The sequence below is a fragment of the Dermacentor variabilis genome, unplaced genomic scaffold (genome assembly GCF_050947875.1).
Source record: "Dermacentor variabilis isolate Ectoservices unplaced genomic scaffold, ASM5094787v1 scaffold_13, whole genome shotgun sequence".
Lineage (NCBI taxonomy): Eukaryota > Metazoa > Arthropoda > Arachnida > Ixodida > Ixodidae > Dermacentor > Dermacentor variabilis.
In genome coordinates, this window is record NW_027460291.1 from 36,232,805 (window position 1) to 36,245,316 (window position 12,512).

Below are 12,512 nucleotides of genomic sequence, written 5' to 3' on the forward strand. Positions count from 1 at the left end.
TGGAAATATGCGAGTCAACCCGTCGTGCAATGGCTTTGAATAGAATGTTTGCGTTTGCCACACTCTCGTCCTGTCTTTTGCGCTGTTCCATTCGAAGATCTTGCCCTACAAACTACCTCGAATCCAGACAGTGTTCTTGTAGTAGCTTAGGTCTTCTCTAATGTCGCCCCCGGCACGTCGCCATATTCCCCGTTGGACTGTGGCAAGCGTACCTGGGACGCTTCTAAAAACACTACGGAGGTTATGTCGCCTAGAGCACGTGTTCGAACGCAGCGATGCAAACTGTGGAAAGGTTGGCTGCTCAGGACTGTGTTACATGGCCATTTACCGAGAGGGGAAGAATACGTAAAGTATTGGTACTCACAAAGAAGATAATATGGGGAGGCCGAATGTTGCAAGCCACGCTGTAGAGAATCTGATCGACGCGGGTGCGCCGCCTAATGCATTCGGGGTACAACTCAGATTTGCGAGCGTACTTTCGCAGCAGGTAGTAGACGATGGCGAGGCTGCGAGAAGAGAAGGAGGAGTGAGACAGCTGGGAGCAAGGACGCAGCAAGATTGCATAGAGGGCGACAAGCACATGAACAGCCATGGTGAACACGCGTTCAGAAGCTCAGGAACCAGGTAACGAAATCGTTTCATGTCACGCATTCTCAGAACTTTATGTGTAGACATACAGTAAAAGATTTAAGTTTCGTCTCGTGCGGAAACTTGTCTCAACACAGTTTGACAAATAGAATGAGTCAAATTGAACCGGTTTAAAGATGTTAACAGGCCTGCGCTGCCTGTTCCGCGCTGGCGCAAATGTGTTGCTTCGTACCTTTCATAAACGGCGAAGCCATTGTCAACGAGAGTGGGCACCATACGAAAGGGATTAAGCTGTAAAAAATAAAACAAAGGGTCAATACGAACTTTGCAAAGCTGGAAATTGCCAAGTCCAACGGCACGCATACTTCACTTTAGTCAAAGTACTCGTAAATTAGTAGTACACGTATCTATTGCAGCAATCTAGGTGTCTACAGCGCTAGGAAATGTAATTTTCCCGTAAGCACCCTTTGAATAGCACGTAAGCAGACGACTCGGGCACCTGGTGATTAGCAGAACTGATGTCGTTCCCGGCACGTTGCCTCCGGGGTTTTGCAGTGCGTCACGGACAGCCGCAGGTGGCCAGTTTGCCGAACCGAACCCCAACCCAAACTGAGAACCTTACCCGAACCGCAACTTCGAACAGAACTGAACCAGAACACGATGCGGTATTTTTGGAACGTTACAGAAAACTTGGGTTTTAGGTGCCAAAACCATGATCTGATTATGAGGTACGCCGTAGTGGGGGCCTCCACATTGATTTCGACCACCTGGTATTGTGTAACGGGGACTAAATACAGGGCACACGAGCATTTTTGCATTTTGCCCTCGTGAAAATGCAGCCGTTTCGGTCGGGATTTCATCCAGCGACCGCGTGCGTCGACGCCAAAGCCCCTGAGAAACCACGGCGGGGGTTTTGAAACGTGCCTGAACCCGAATCAAACACGGAAAGAAAAACAGTTACCGGTTCGACACGAAACCGTATAAGCATACGAGGCGACAAAGGGTGCTCAATAGTTTGCACACTTCTAACAGCTATGCTACTTCGATCGCCGCAGCATACTAGCAGGTTATGACCACGAGTTGCGTTGTGCGCGAGAATGGCGTGTTAAGAGGACGGGATTTTGTGACCATCAGCATCTACTTGGAGCTCGAACCAGGTTGACCATAGGGGAGAGTTCGGCAGGGAAGATGACGTGATGTAGAAACATAACAGAAGTTTAATGCATCGTTACAGGTGTGCGGTGCGCTCCAAGGAAAATACAGAAACGTTTAGCATGCGTGCACTTGTACGCAAGGGCATAGATGCATGTCACCACACGTGGCGGCTCGCTGGCTTTCTTATACCCTCCACCATCCAGGCCCCCTCATTATCTGCTGTTCCCTGGAGGGCCTTATCAGAACACGTCGGGTCAACTTACAAAGAGGGTCACGTGAGAGAAACCACTCCCTGGTGCAGAGAGGGTGAACCTAGGTCACGTCGTGTCAACCCACAGTGTCATAGGAGGGAACCCACTCCTTGGCGTAGAGGTTGTGAACGTAGGCCACCTCGGGGCAACCCACACAGATGGCCATGCGAGAGATACCACTCCTTGGCGTAGAGAGGCTGAACGTAGGACAGAGGGGAGTAAGATTTGCACATTCCACGCATAATCCCGTCGCACACAATCCACGGACAAGTATTTTCATGTTGACGAGCGTGACGATTAGGCGCATAACCGTTCACAAAGTGAACCGTTACAGACTGCCCCACTACCGAAGGGGATCCTGATGGGCAGGGGACGACATCCGCTGGCCAAAGGGATGACGGAGGGTGGTGCTTGTAGTCGTCGTTGGTTGTCGCACAGGTCTCCTGAGCACGAAACACTGGGTGTTTTTCAACGTCGCTCAACGTCTTGGTCTGAGTCTAGATGCCTCGGAAGGGTCTGCAACAGTTCCCAGTTCACCGAGGCTCAGCCACTCAGTCAACAAGCGCGAGACAAATTCTCGCTGAGCTCGCCAGGCTTATTTCCCGCTCAGAAGCGACAGTTCTACAGAACTTAAATTAACAATAAATACACATATAAACATGTTATATGCTTCACAAGACATGGCTCAACCGAACTGTGGAAACCAAAATAAGACCCTTCCAATCCCTCCGTCATGAAAAAAAGAACACCAGTGTGATTAAACGTTTGAGGCTGATTCTATATCTAAGGGGCTTCGACTCAAGCCATCGGTATTGCCATTGAGAGTCCCCTTTTTATAGCGTATCTCGAAAGAGTATTACTGCCAAGCGAGACTCCAACGCAGGAGACGGCCATTTTTGGAAGACGTTGTCTGCAACCATATTAGAGGACAGTGATCCGTTTCGATGACGAACCTCGAGCCGGCAAGATAAGACAATTTTTAACAGCCCATACAAGACATGCGCACTCTTTCTAAGTAGCACTGCACACGTTTTCTGGACTAGTGAGTTTCCAACTTGCGTAAAAGAAGGACTGTTCCTCGTCGCTCTCTCCCTTTTGGCATAGTAGGATGACTATGCCTCGCTCGCTTGCATTGAACCGCAAACCTTCTCGTGTAGCCCGGCGATCTTAGTACGGGCGGACTGATCAGCGCACTCTTCGGGACGTTGAAAGAATTCCTTTTTTTTATGCAATTTCAGCCTGCCAAGGCTGAAATTAGGGTCCTCTTTTCGACCGTCGCTGACTTCGCGAGCCCAATGTATCACAAGTTCCTCGGCTATATTTCAAGGGCTCTGGCTACCGTGCTAACTTGCAGTCTGTCTTGAACCCAGGATTCACGTTCTCAGGTGGAAGTGCAAAGCACTGAAGAACCTTCGCGTGATCACTATAGGGTTTTTGTTTCTTGACCTATTCCTCATGTTTGACATAAGCTTATATGCAAATTCTGTATAGGACTAGTTGGGAACTAGGTTTAGCGAAGGCAAAGAATACACGTTTTTACATCTTGAGAACTGAGAGTCGATGGGCTTTATGAAAAAGTTGACGATGATGTGTGGTGTTTTATGGCGCAAGGGCCAGGTTTGGCCAAAGAGCGCCATGACAAATGGTATTGTTGACGTTGTATTATGGATGGCGTGCACAATGAATTCCTCATGGTAGATGTGGCATGGCTGTAAAAGGGCCTAAAACCTGTAGCTCTAAGTGGCATATCATATATAGTTGCTAAAATAATGGCGGTGACTAGGCAGTGATGTGGGCTATGGCAATGGGCTTTTGTTAAAACATGCAATAAAACATAACACTGACACTGGAGTTTCAAGAGAGCCCTTGAATGCAGGGCCGTTAGTCATGTGCTAAAATTTGCCTGGCCAAATTATTTTCAGGCTGTCAGTTTCGGCTAAAAAATTTAAGACTATTTGCAGTTTAAAAAGCGGTTCGTCATTAAGAAAAAATGCAGGGTGAAGAAGAATATTTTCCCGATATGCAGAAGGGAAATACTTTTTCCTCTCTCTTTCTATTGCAGGGCACTAAATAAGAACATGGAGGACAGTCAGGCTATCGCCGCACCTACTACAAATAGGAGGATCCCCGCCAGTCAAGAGGTAGGAGTGAGTATTGTAAGTGTGGCCTATTCTTAATCGGCAAAGAATTACTTCCTTGTACCGTGCTGTTTTGTCACTTATCCAATTCCGCAATTTTGGTTTCATAATGTGTAACTTATTCAATGTTTGTGTATCCCACTCTGCTTGCCAATGATTCCTCAATTTACGGCGCAGAAAGGGCTTTAGGTCTGTGGCAGGAATGGGGATATTTCCATCTGTGTCGCTAAAACTCACTGATGTAGCGTTTTCGTCAGCAGCTACGTTGCCTTTTATACCTTTATGGCCAGGTACCCAGCATAGGATAATCGCTTGGTTGCACATATATGCGGAGCACAACAAGCTATACAGTTCATTAAAAACTGAATTCTTATGCTTTCGTAAGCTAATTAGCGCTCTCACTACACTTAATGAGGCTGAAGCCAATAGCCTTATCGATATTTGTGATCCGTATGTGTGGAATAGCCTTAAGAATGGCGTATGCTTCCGCTGTAAAGATACTGATGTGTGCGTTTAGTGGTCCAGATGTTGAAAGTGAGGGTCCCAGAGCTGCGTAAGCAACACCAGCTGGAGACTTCGAAGCATCTGTGTAAAATTCATCACATGAGTACTTCTCCTTGAGTTCCAGAAAATGCGAATATATGTGTGCCTCCGGGGCTCGTTTCGATATTTCTAAGAAAGATGTCACATTGGATAGTCTGCCACTCCCAAGGCAGTGGAAGCCATGTAGGAGCCATTAGGACATTGTGTAAAAGAGGGACCCCTGTTTTTTCTGAGAGTGCTTCCAACTGGAGAGACAGAGGAGGCCTAGTGGCTGGGCGGTTACGAAACAGCCTTGCAGTGGACAAGTCACATATACTAGAATGACAAGGATGTTTAACATCTGAGTTAACTTTCAGGGCGTAGGAGAAAGTTAAATATGTCCTTTGGTAGTGCAATGACCATTCGTTTGATTCGACGTAGAGGCTTTGCACAGGGTTAGTTCTTAAGGCGACTGTAGCAAGGCGGATGCCTAAGTGGTGAATAGGATCTAGCATTTTCAGAGCACTAGATCCAGCAGAATTATAGACTATTGCTCCGTAGTCAAGCCGTGTTAATATTAGACTTTTGCACAGCTTTAAAAGGCATCTCCTGTCGCTTCCCAAAGATGTACATGGCAAGAGCTTCAGCAGGTTCATAGTCTTGAGGCACTTTACCTTAAGATACTTCAGGTGTGGTACAAAGGTTAGCTTACTGTCTAAAAAGGATCCCTAGAAATTTATGTTCATGGCTCACAGATAGCCGTTCTCCATTTAGATCTATTGCGGGGTCCGCCAGTATGCCTCTCTTGTTAGAGAACAGGACGCATGTACTTTTTTGAGGGTTCAGCTTAAAACTATTTTCGTCAGCCCACTTACACAATTTATTTATGCAAAGCTGTACTTGTCGCTCGCAGATACTTGGATTGCATGATTTGAAACCTATCTGGATGGCATCCACATATATAGAATAAAACATAGTACGTGGTATGACAGTCTGGATCGAGTTCATTTTGACAAATAAGAGTGCAGCTCAGCACACCCCCTTGTGGAAGACCAGCTGCTTGCGTAAATGGCGAGAGAGAACGTTACCAACTCTAACACGGAACGTCCGATTGGAGAGGTAACTGAATCACGTTCAGCAAGTTGCCTCGAACTCCCATTTCAGACACGTCACGGAGGATTCCAAAGCGCCAGGTTGTGTCGTATGCCTTTTCCATATCTAAAAATACTGACAGGAAAAACTGTTTGTGGACAAAGGCATCATGGATATTTGTCTCGATGCGAACAAGGTGATCTGTTGTGGATCTACCCTCTCTGAAACCGCACTGAAAGGGATCGAGTATCTTGCTGCTTTCAAGAAAATGGATGAGGCGACGGTTAATCATTTTCTCAAATAGTTTGCATAGACAACTTATCAGAGCTATAGGCCTATAACTGTTTGATGAAGAAGGGTCCTTGCCCTCTGAGAATAGGGATGACGATTGCTTCTTTCAAGACGGAAGAAATGTAGCCGGCGGAGAACATGGAATTGAAGAGTTACAGTAGTGTTTCTTGTGTTTCAGGGTGTAAGTGTGATCATCTCATACATTATTCTGTCATTTCCTGGAGCGGACTTGTTGCAACAGTTCAGTGAGGCCTGGAACTCGGCCATTCCAAATGGACGATTGTATACTCCATTAGATGTGCGTTTCCGATCCAGTGTCAGCTGCTCTGCTTGTCGCCTGTATTTTAGGAATCTATCTGTGTAATGAGATGTACTGGAAACGTGGGCAAAATGTGCTCCTAGACAATCCGCCTGGTCGTCAAGAGTGCCTGCTTGCGTGTTTACTAATGGCAGAGGATGAGTTTCACGGCCTTTTATTTTATTTACCCTGTTCCAGGCTTTTCTTTCATCTGTATAAGAATTAATGCCAGAAATGTATTTTTGCCAACTGTCCCTTTTGGCATGACGGCGCGTCCTTCTACCTTCTGATTTTATTTTCTTGAAGCTTATCAAGTTCTCGGTAGTTGTATACTCGCGAAGGCGACTCCAAGCTTTACTTTGATATTTGTGGGCTTCCTTTCACTGCTCATTGCACCATGGAATACGTCCTTTAGAGGGTGATACATTCATTTGAGGGATACATATTGATGCAGCATCAGTTATAAATTCCGTCAAATATGACACTATCATCGATTGAGAGAGTACTGATGTCATCCCAGGTCAAATGTGTCAGCTCTCTATCGTTTCCAGGCAGCACAGTCGACCTTCCAACGGAGTAGATGTAGAGGAAACTTATCGCTTTTTGTTAATTTTAAGACAATTGGGAAATGGTCACTCCCGTGTGGATTTTTGATCACGTTCCAGTCCAGGTATATATGGCACTAGTGTACTTGATGTTATACTTAAATCAATAGATGAGAACGTTTTGTTCGCCACGCTGTAGAATGTGGGTTCTTGTTTAGTAAGCATGCATTGGAAGATAAAAGGAAGTTCTCATAAGCGCCCTCTCGTATCACAACGAGAACCTCCCCAGAGGGTGTTGTGTGCATTAAAATCGCCTACTACAATGTAAGGTTCGGGGAGTTCTGCTCGAAGGAATGTAGAGAGCTAACTGTAACTATCTTATCAAATAGCACGGCGCTGATTGCCACTGCGTCAAGGGGCGTTTGTAGATGTAAATGCTGGCAGGCGATACACTTATCAACTATAATAACAACACCGTCTGACGAGGCGTAAGCGTCACTGCGATCTTTGCGGTAAATGGCATATTGTTTGAAAAAGTATGTGAAGGATTGAGGTGTCTCTTGCACACACAGCACCCTTGGATTAAACTTGCGAAGGAGTTCCTTAATGTCATCAAGATTGTGTATTAGACCTCTCACATCCCAATGCATTATCTGTGTGGCCATATTGGAAGTGTTTTATGGTGCGTGTCAAGAGATATCAATTAAGTTAGCTCACGAGACCTTTCCAGGTCCGTTGATGCGGGGTATTTCTTTTACGTTAGCGCGCTCCAGGGAGTAACGCCGTTTCTTCGGCGTCTGAGACGCCGGAGAAGTTTTTGTTACATCCATCGCCTCGTCAGAGGCGCTGGATGACGCCCGCTCAGTGGGCACTCTCGGGGGTTTTTCGGGCCTGTCTGCACGAGCAGTGGCCCTGGGAGCGGCTGGCTCAGAGGTCTGCTGGCCCTTCGTAGTAGGGGGTGGAAGGGCAGTGGCTGCTCCCCGCAAGGGGGGCTGATAGGGTAACCGCCGTCACACTCCGTGTGACTTGCGTGGCCGCCAGAGGATGTGGCACTGCCGCGTCACATCACTGTAGGACGGATTCGATTGGTTGTGGAAAGAAAAACGCTTGCGTGCTTCTGGAAAAGAAATGTTTAGTTTGACCTTCAGTTCGATTATTTGTTTTTCTTTCTTCCATGACGGGAACGATCGCGAATAGGCGGGGTGGTCTCCGTCACAATTAGCGCAGTGGGTTGTGGAAGAACAGGTGTCTGATGTGTGGTCTTTAGATGCACATTTTGCACAAGTAGCACGCCCTCGGCAGCTCTGAGACCCATGCCCAAAACGCTGACACTTGAAGCATCGGCGCGGATTGGGAATGTACGGTCGTACGCGTAGTTTACAATATCCCGTCTCTAATGAATCAGGCAGTTCGCTTGTTTCAAATGTTATTAGATGCTTTGTTGGAATTTCCTTGTCATCGCGTCTTAACTTAATTCGTTGCACCTTTACCACATTTTGTACTTGCCATCCTTCCAACATCTCGATCTCACTAAGTTCAAGGAGGTCATCATCAGAAATGACACCAGGTACAGTGTTCATTGACTGATGGGGTCCCACAGAGACAGGAATGTCACCAAACGCAACAAGTTTGGTCAGTTGCTGTATTGGAGCTTGTCAAGCACTTCCAGAAGAAGGTCGCCGCTTCCCATCTCAGTTACTTTGTAACCAGAGCCGACTGCTTCAGTCACATTTTGCGACCACAAATGGGGATATTGTGCGGACTGTCTTGGTTTCGTGTTGACTATGTATTACGTGGTACTTGGGAAATATTTCTCTTGGTTTCATAAGTTGAACGTTTCCTCGGTGCGCCCCCTCTTCAGGGAGCGACCAGGGAGAGGGGGAAAATTTGAGGTCATATATAGGATTACTGTATTCGGCAGGAATGCCCGCCGCCCACCTTGGAGCCCAACCTGGGGACGCCACAGGATAAGAAAAAAATCTATTCTGCGTACGCCAGCGGTACGTTCCCACTATAACCTAATATATATATATATATATATATATATAGATATATATATATATATACCCAAGACTTGATATATTACACAAGGTTAACCCAAGCCGCCCAGAAAATAGGAAGTTAAAAGAAATGAACAGAAGACAGGAAAGATGAAAAAGGCGAGAGAGGACCCAGGTAGCACAAAAGAGATACGTAACGTTTTCGTAGCGTTTATCCAAGACGATAAAAACGGGTTAAAGAAGACACGAATGAGAGAACTTCGGCGGGAAAACGTCGGATATCTCTGCTAATGTCCGGCTTAATTGCTTTCTTGAGACGATCTAGAACAGGTCTGCAAGACGTATTCGAAAAGCTGGTCTAGAAATAGGATTGGGAAAGACACAAGTAATCCCTTTGCCAAAACTATTCGTAACCAATTTCTAAACGTTTTTATGACGTTATCAAAAAGCTGGTCTAGAAGCGGTCTTGAAAGGTTTACGATCATCTGAAGCTAATTTTCGCGGGTGACGGGCGCGATGAGACATCGTTGTTCAAAACACGCGTTTAGTTTCGCCTCACGCGACTGGCCTATGCCGCGCAGATGTCGTCAGGCGCACCCGTTGGCACGGCCTAGGCCAATCGCGTTAGGTGAAACTGATCGGGTGTTTCGAACAACGATCTCCAATCGCGCCCCAGATGAGTAGAAGCGTCGGTGTTGACTGTAAGAGCCATGGCGCAGTGCCAAGCACTGTTCCCCGCATGGCCGGCGCATCGTCTACCAAGTCGCACGAAAATGAGCCTGTTAGGAATAATAAATCCTTAATACCGCCTTTAGTAAGCTACGATGCTTACAACCACAATGGGAATGACATCCTGCAAAGAACAAATGGCCACGTCTTGGCAGGTGGCCAGACCAAGCCCTTCATGCCAAGAGTGCATGAAATGAGAACATTGTGACAAAGCAAGAACACTTTATTAAAATGTAATGCTTATGCAAGGTTCGAACAAACTGTGTGAGAAATGCAAATAGAAATAAAAGTACATCAACAATGACAAAAGTCGCAGAAAGGATTCGTAATGAACTCGAAAGTGAACATTCACTAGCACATAAACAAAATTCCAAGTACATATACAAAAATGAACAGAAAAACCTGGAGTGTACTAAAGTGTCTAATTTATCATAGTAAAGTGCGCGTGATATTAGATGGACTAGAGTTATGCAGAAGTGACATCGGAGCGAATGGAAGAAGTAGACTGAAAAATGCAAGAGTATGAATTAGATGGTAACTGCCTCCAAGCAATGTTACCAATCATCTAGAAGCTTGAAAAGAGCACAAAAAGAAATACCACCGCATACCATCATAAAACAATCCTGTGACAGAAATAAAAAAAAATGGGAACAATGCAAAATTGGAAATATTGCCTTTAGGATATATCAAAGAAGGTAATGGCGAGAAAAAAATAACCATACAACAAAAAAGCAATCAAGTGAAATTAGTACAGAATACTTAAACGGGGGATTCAGTGTAACAATTAAGTGAACACTACTGTAGTACAGCGAACGATGAGACAGTAATGCTGCATCTTGCCGCTCCAGAACGTGAGAAATGAATATGCAAGCCTCATATTAGAAACTTACATAAACATGGAAATAAACTGGAATGCACTGGAAGCTGCATTTGTGTAACAAAGGAAGCAATGGTCATAATAAATAGTAAGTGTTTTATCTAAAAAGCCCTTTACAAGAGGCAAAGTTGTACCTCTCTGGCAAAAACAAAGTTGCAACGAATAATTTGCAAGCCAGCAAATACAATAATTAGCACACTGACATGTCCCACTTTGCGCACATCTCCAGTCTCCTAAAGTAAAAAGAAGCACTCTGAATGAGAAAAACGTTTAACACATGTAGCCCAGAGCAAATTCTTTGCCAGTTCACTCACACTTTCACATCCAAAAACATTTGCCACAAAGTCCAGGCACAGTTCCACTGATGTTTACCAATTCACCCCCACTTTCACGTCCAAAAATATTTGGCACACAGTCCAGGCAGAGCTTCATAGATAAACAGTTTGAAAGCACCCTACTGATTATTGTGCAGTCCCGCTGCTGGAAATAGAACTGCCGCACATGCTGGTAGTGGTTTCAATCTAGACACACTTGCTGCCCTGCACAGGTATGTTCAGATATCTGCACTGGTGCTCTATTATGTCGAAGTAGACACATTGATGCACTACGCTGGTAATTGAAATGTTTTGAATGCACAAGTATTGGCTTCACCAGAAAGACTTGCCCACATACCACCACTGGCATATATATGCACTTGCTCTTCACTCAGTAGCATTGAACTTAAAGTGTTCCCTATGTGGGAGCCATGTGTAAAACCGGTGTCACACGACCACTCTCGATCGCGATCAAGCCCGATCCGGATCGAAATTATCGATGCGACTGGCTCACTCTCGTAGCTTGCGCAGAGGAGCCATCACGACCGAGAAATTCGATTTGTAACGGACTGGATAGCGGCTAAAAGAGCGCCGTGTGAAACCGGTACCAAATAATGCACAGACGTACGCTAGGAAAATGTGCTGCACAAGGACAAAGAACTGCGACATGCCCTGTTGTGCGAAGCGCGCGAACAGAACACATGTATATATATATATTAAAAAAAACTGCGAGAGCGCTTCGCGAACTCCATGCGCACACATGGCACCCGCACGAACTCGGCAGGCCGCCGTAAAGCGCGAAGGGCGCACAGCGTACATTCCGACACATTTCCCAAACTGCAAACAATCGTACTACCTAAAGCATACAAGTTATTTTATACCAAGGGCATACTCGACTCACGTATGCAGTATGCACAAGCGAGTTATGCAGCGTGCATGCTGTATCCATTCGCCAAATAGTAAAATTAATAACAAGCACAAAGCTACAAGGGACTCAATACATTACTACCATTTGAGGCGTCAAATAAAATCGAATTTGGCCGTTTCATATATTGGACACAATATATGGACACATGTGGTACACGGTAATACCATGAAATACCCATCACGTGGGTAAAGGGGGCGAAAATACAATCGAGAACCTGAAGCGCAAACGATAAAAGCACGGTGGTGCACGCAAAATTCTGTCAGTGCGCTGTAGCGCGAGGAAAGAAAATAGGGTGAGCACTTGACCTCACCTTTTGGGATACCGCACTAGTAGTGAATCATTAAAAAAAAGCCTGTTTGAACCAGTTCCCTTGTCTGCAACACTCTTGCTAAACGGGAGACTAAAATACCACGATGATGGCTCTATTGCGGAGATCGGCAAGGTGCGCACAGACAGAAATTTTGCCGCCTTTCTTCGCATTCTGCAAAATGCTTTCTTGTTAGGATCACGCATAGCGGCCGACCCCGACGCTAGGGACACACAGGCACGATTTCGTCCCTCTAACTTTCGTCCTTATACTGCCCTTAACGCCTTAATTACAGCGTCAGTGAAAAGGCGCCTCACATAACATGACAGTGAACTTGAAGAGCTGATTAGTGCCCTCCACTCCGCGCCCTCCAATTGAAAACACTACTGATTTCCAAATTAATCTACACAAACAGATCGCACAACCCAAACTAATCACAGAACGTCGTTTTCTTGACGGCAAAACCCTGCAACACTT

General features: G+C 45.7%; 1 protein-coding gene across 2 annotated transcripts in view; it reads right to left on the bottom strand.

Moving 5' to 3' along the window:
* The window catches only part of LOC142566840 (glutathione S-transferase 2-like), a 257,913-nt gene that overhangs the window by 211,798 nt on the left and 33,603 nt on the right, over positions 1–12,512 (bottom strand). The window contains exons 2-3 of one of the 2 annotated variants that reach the window (XM_075677739.1): positions 821–879; positions 365–506 (exon numbers count right to left, since the gene is read on the bottom strand). The exons of the other annotated variant lie outside the window; for it this stretch is intronic. Of the exons in view, the coding sequence (XP_075533854.1) occupies positions 365–506; positions 821–879 (201 nt within the window). The remainder of the gene's footprint in view (positions 1–364; positions 507–820; positions 880–12,512) is intronic. 2 annotated transcript variants of the gene reach the window in all.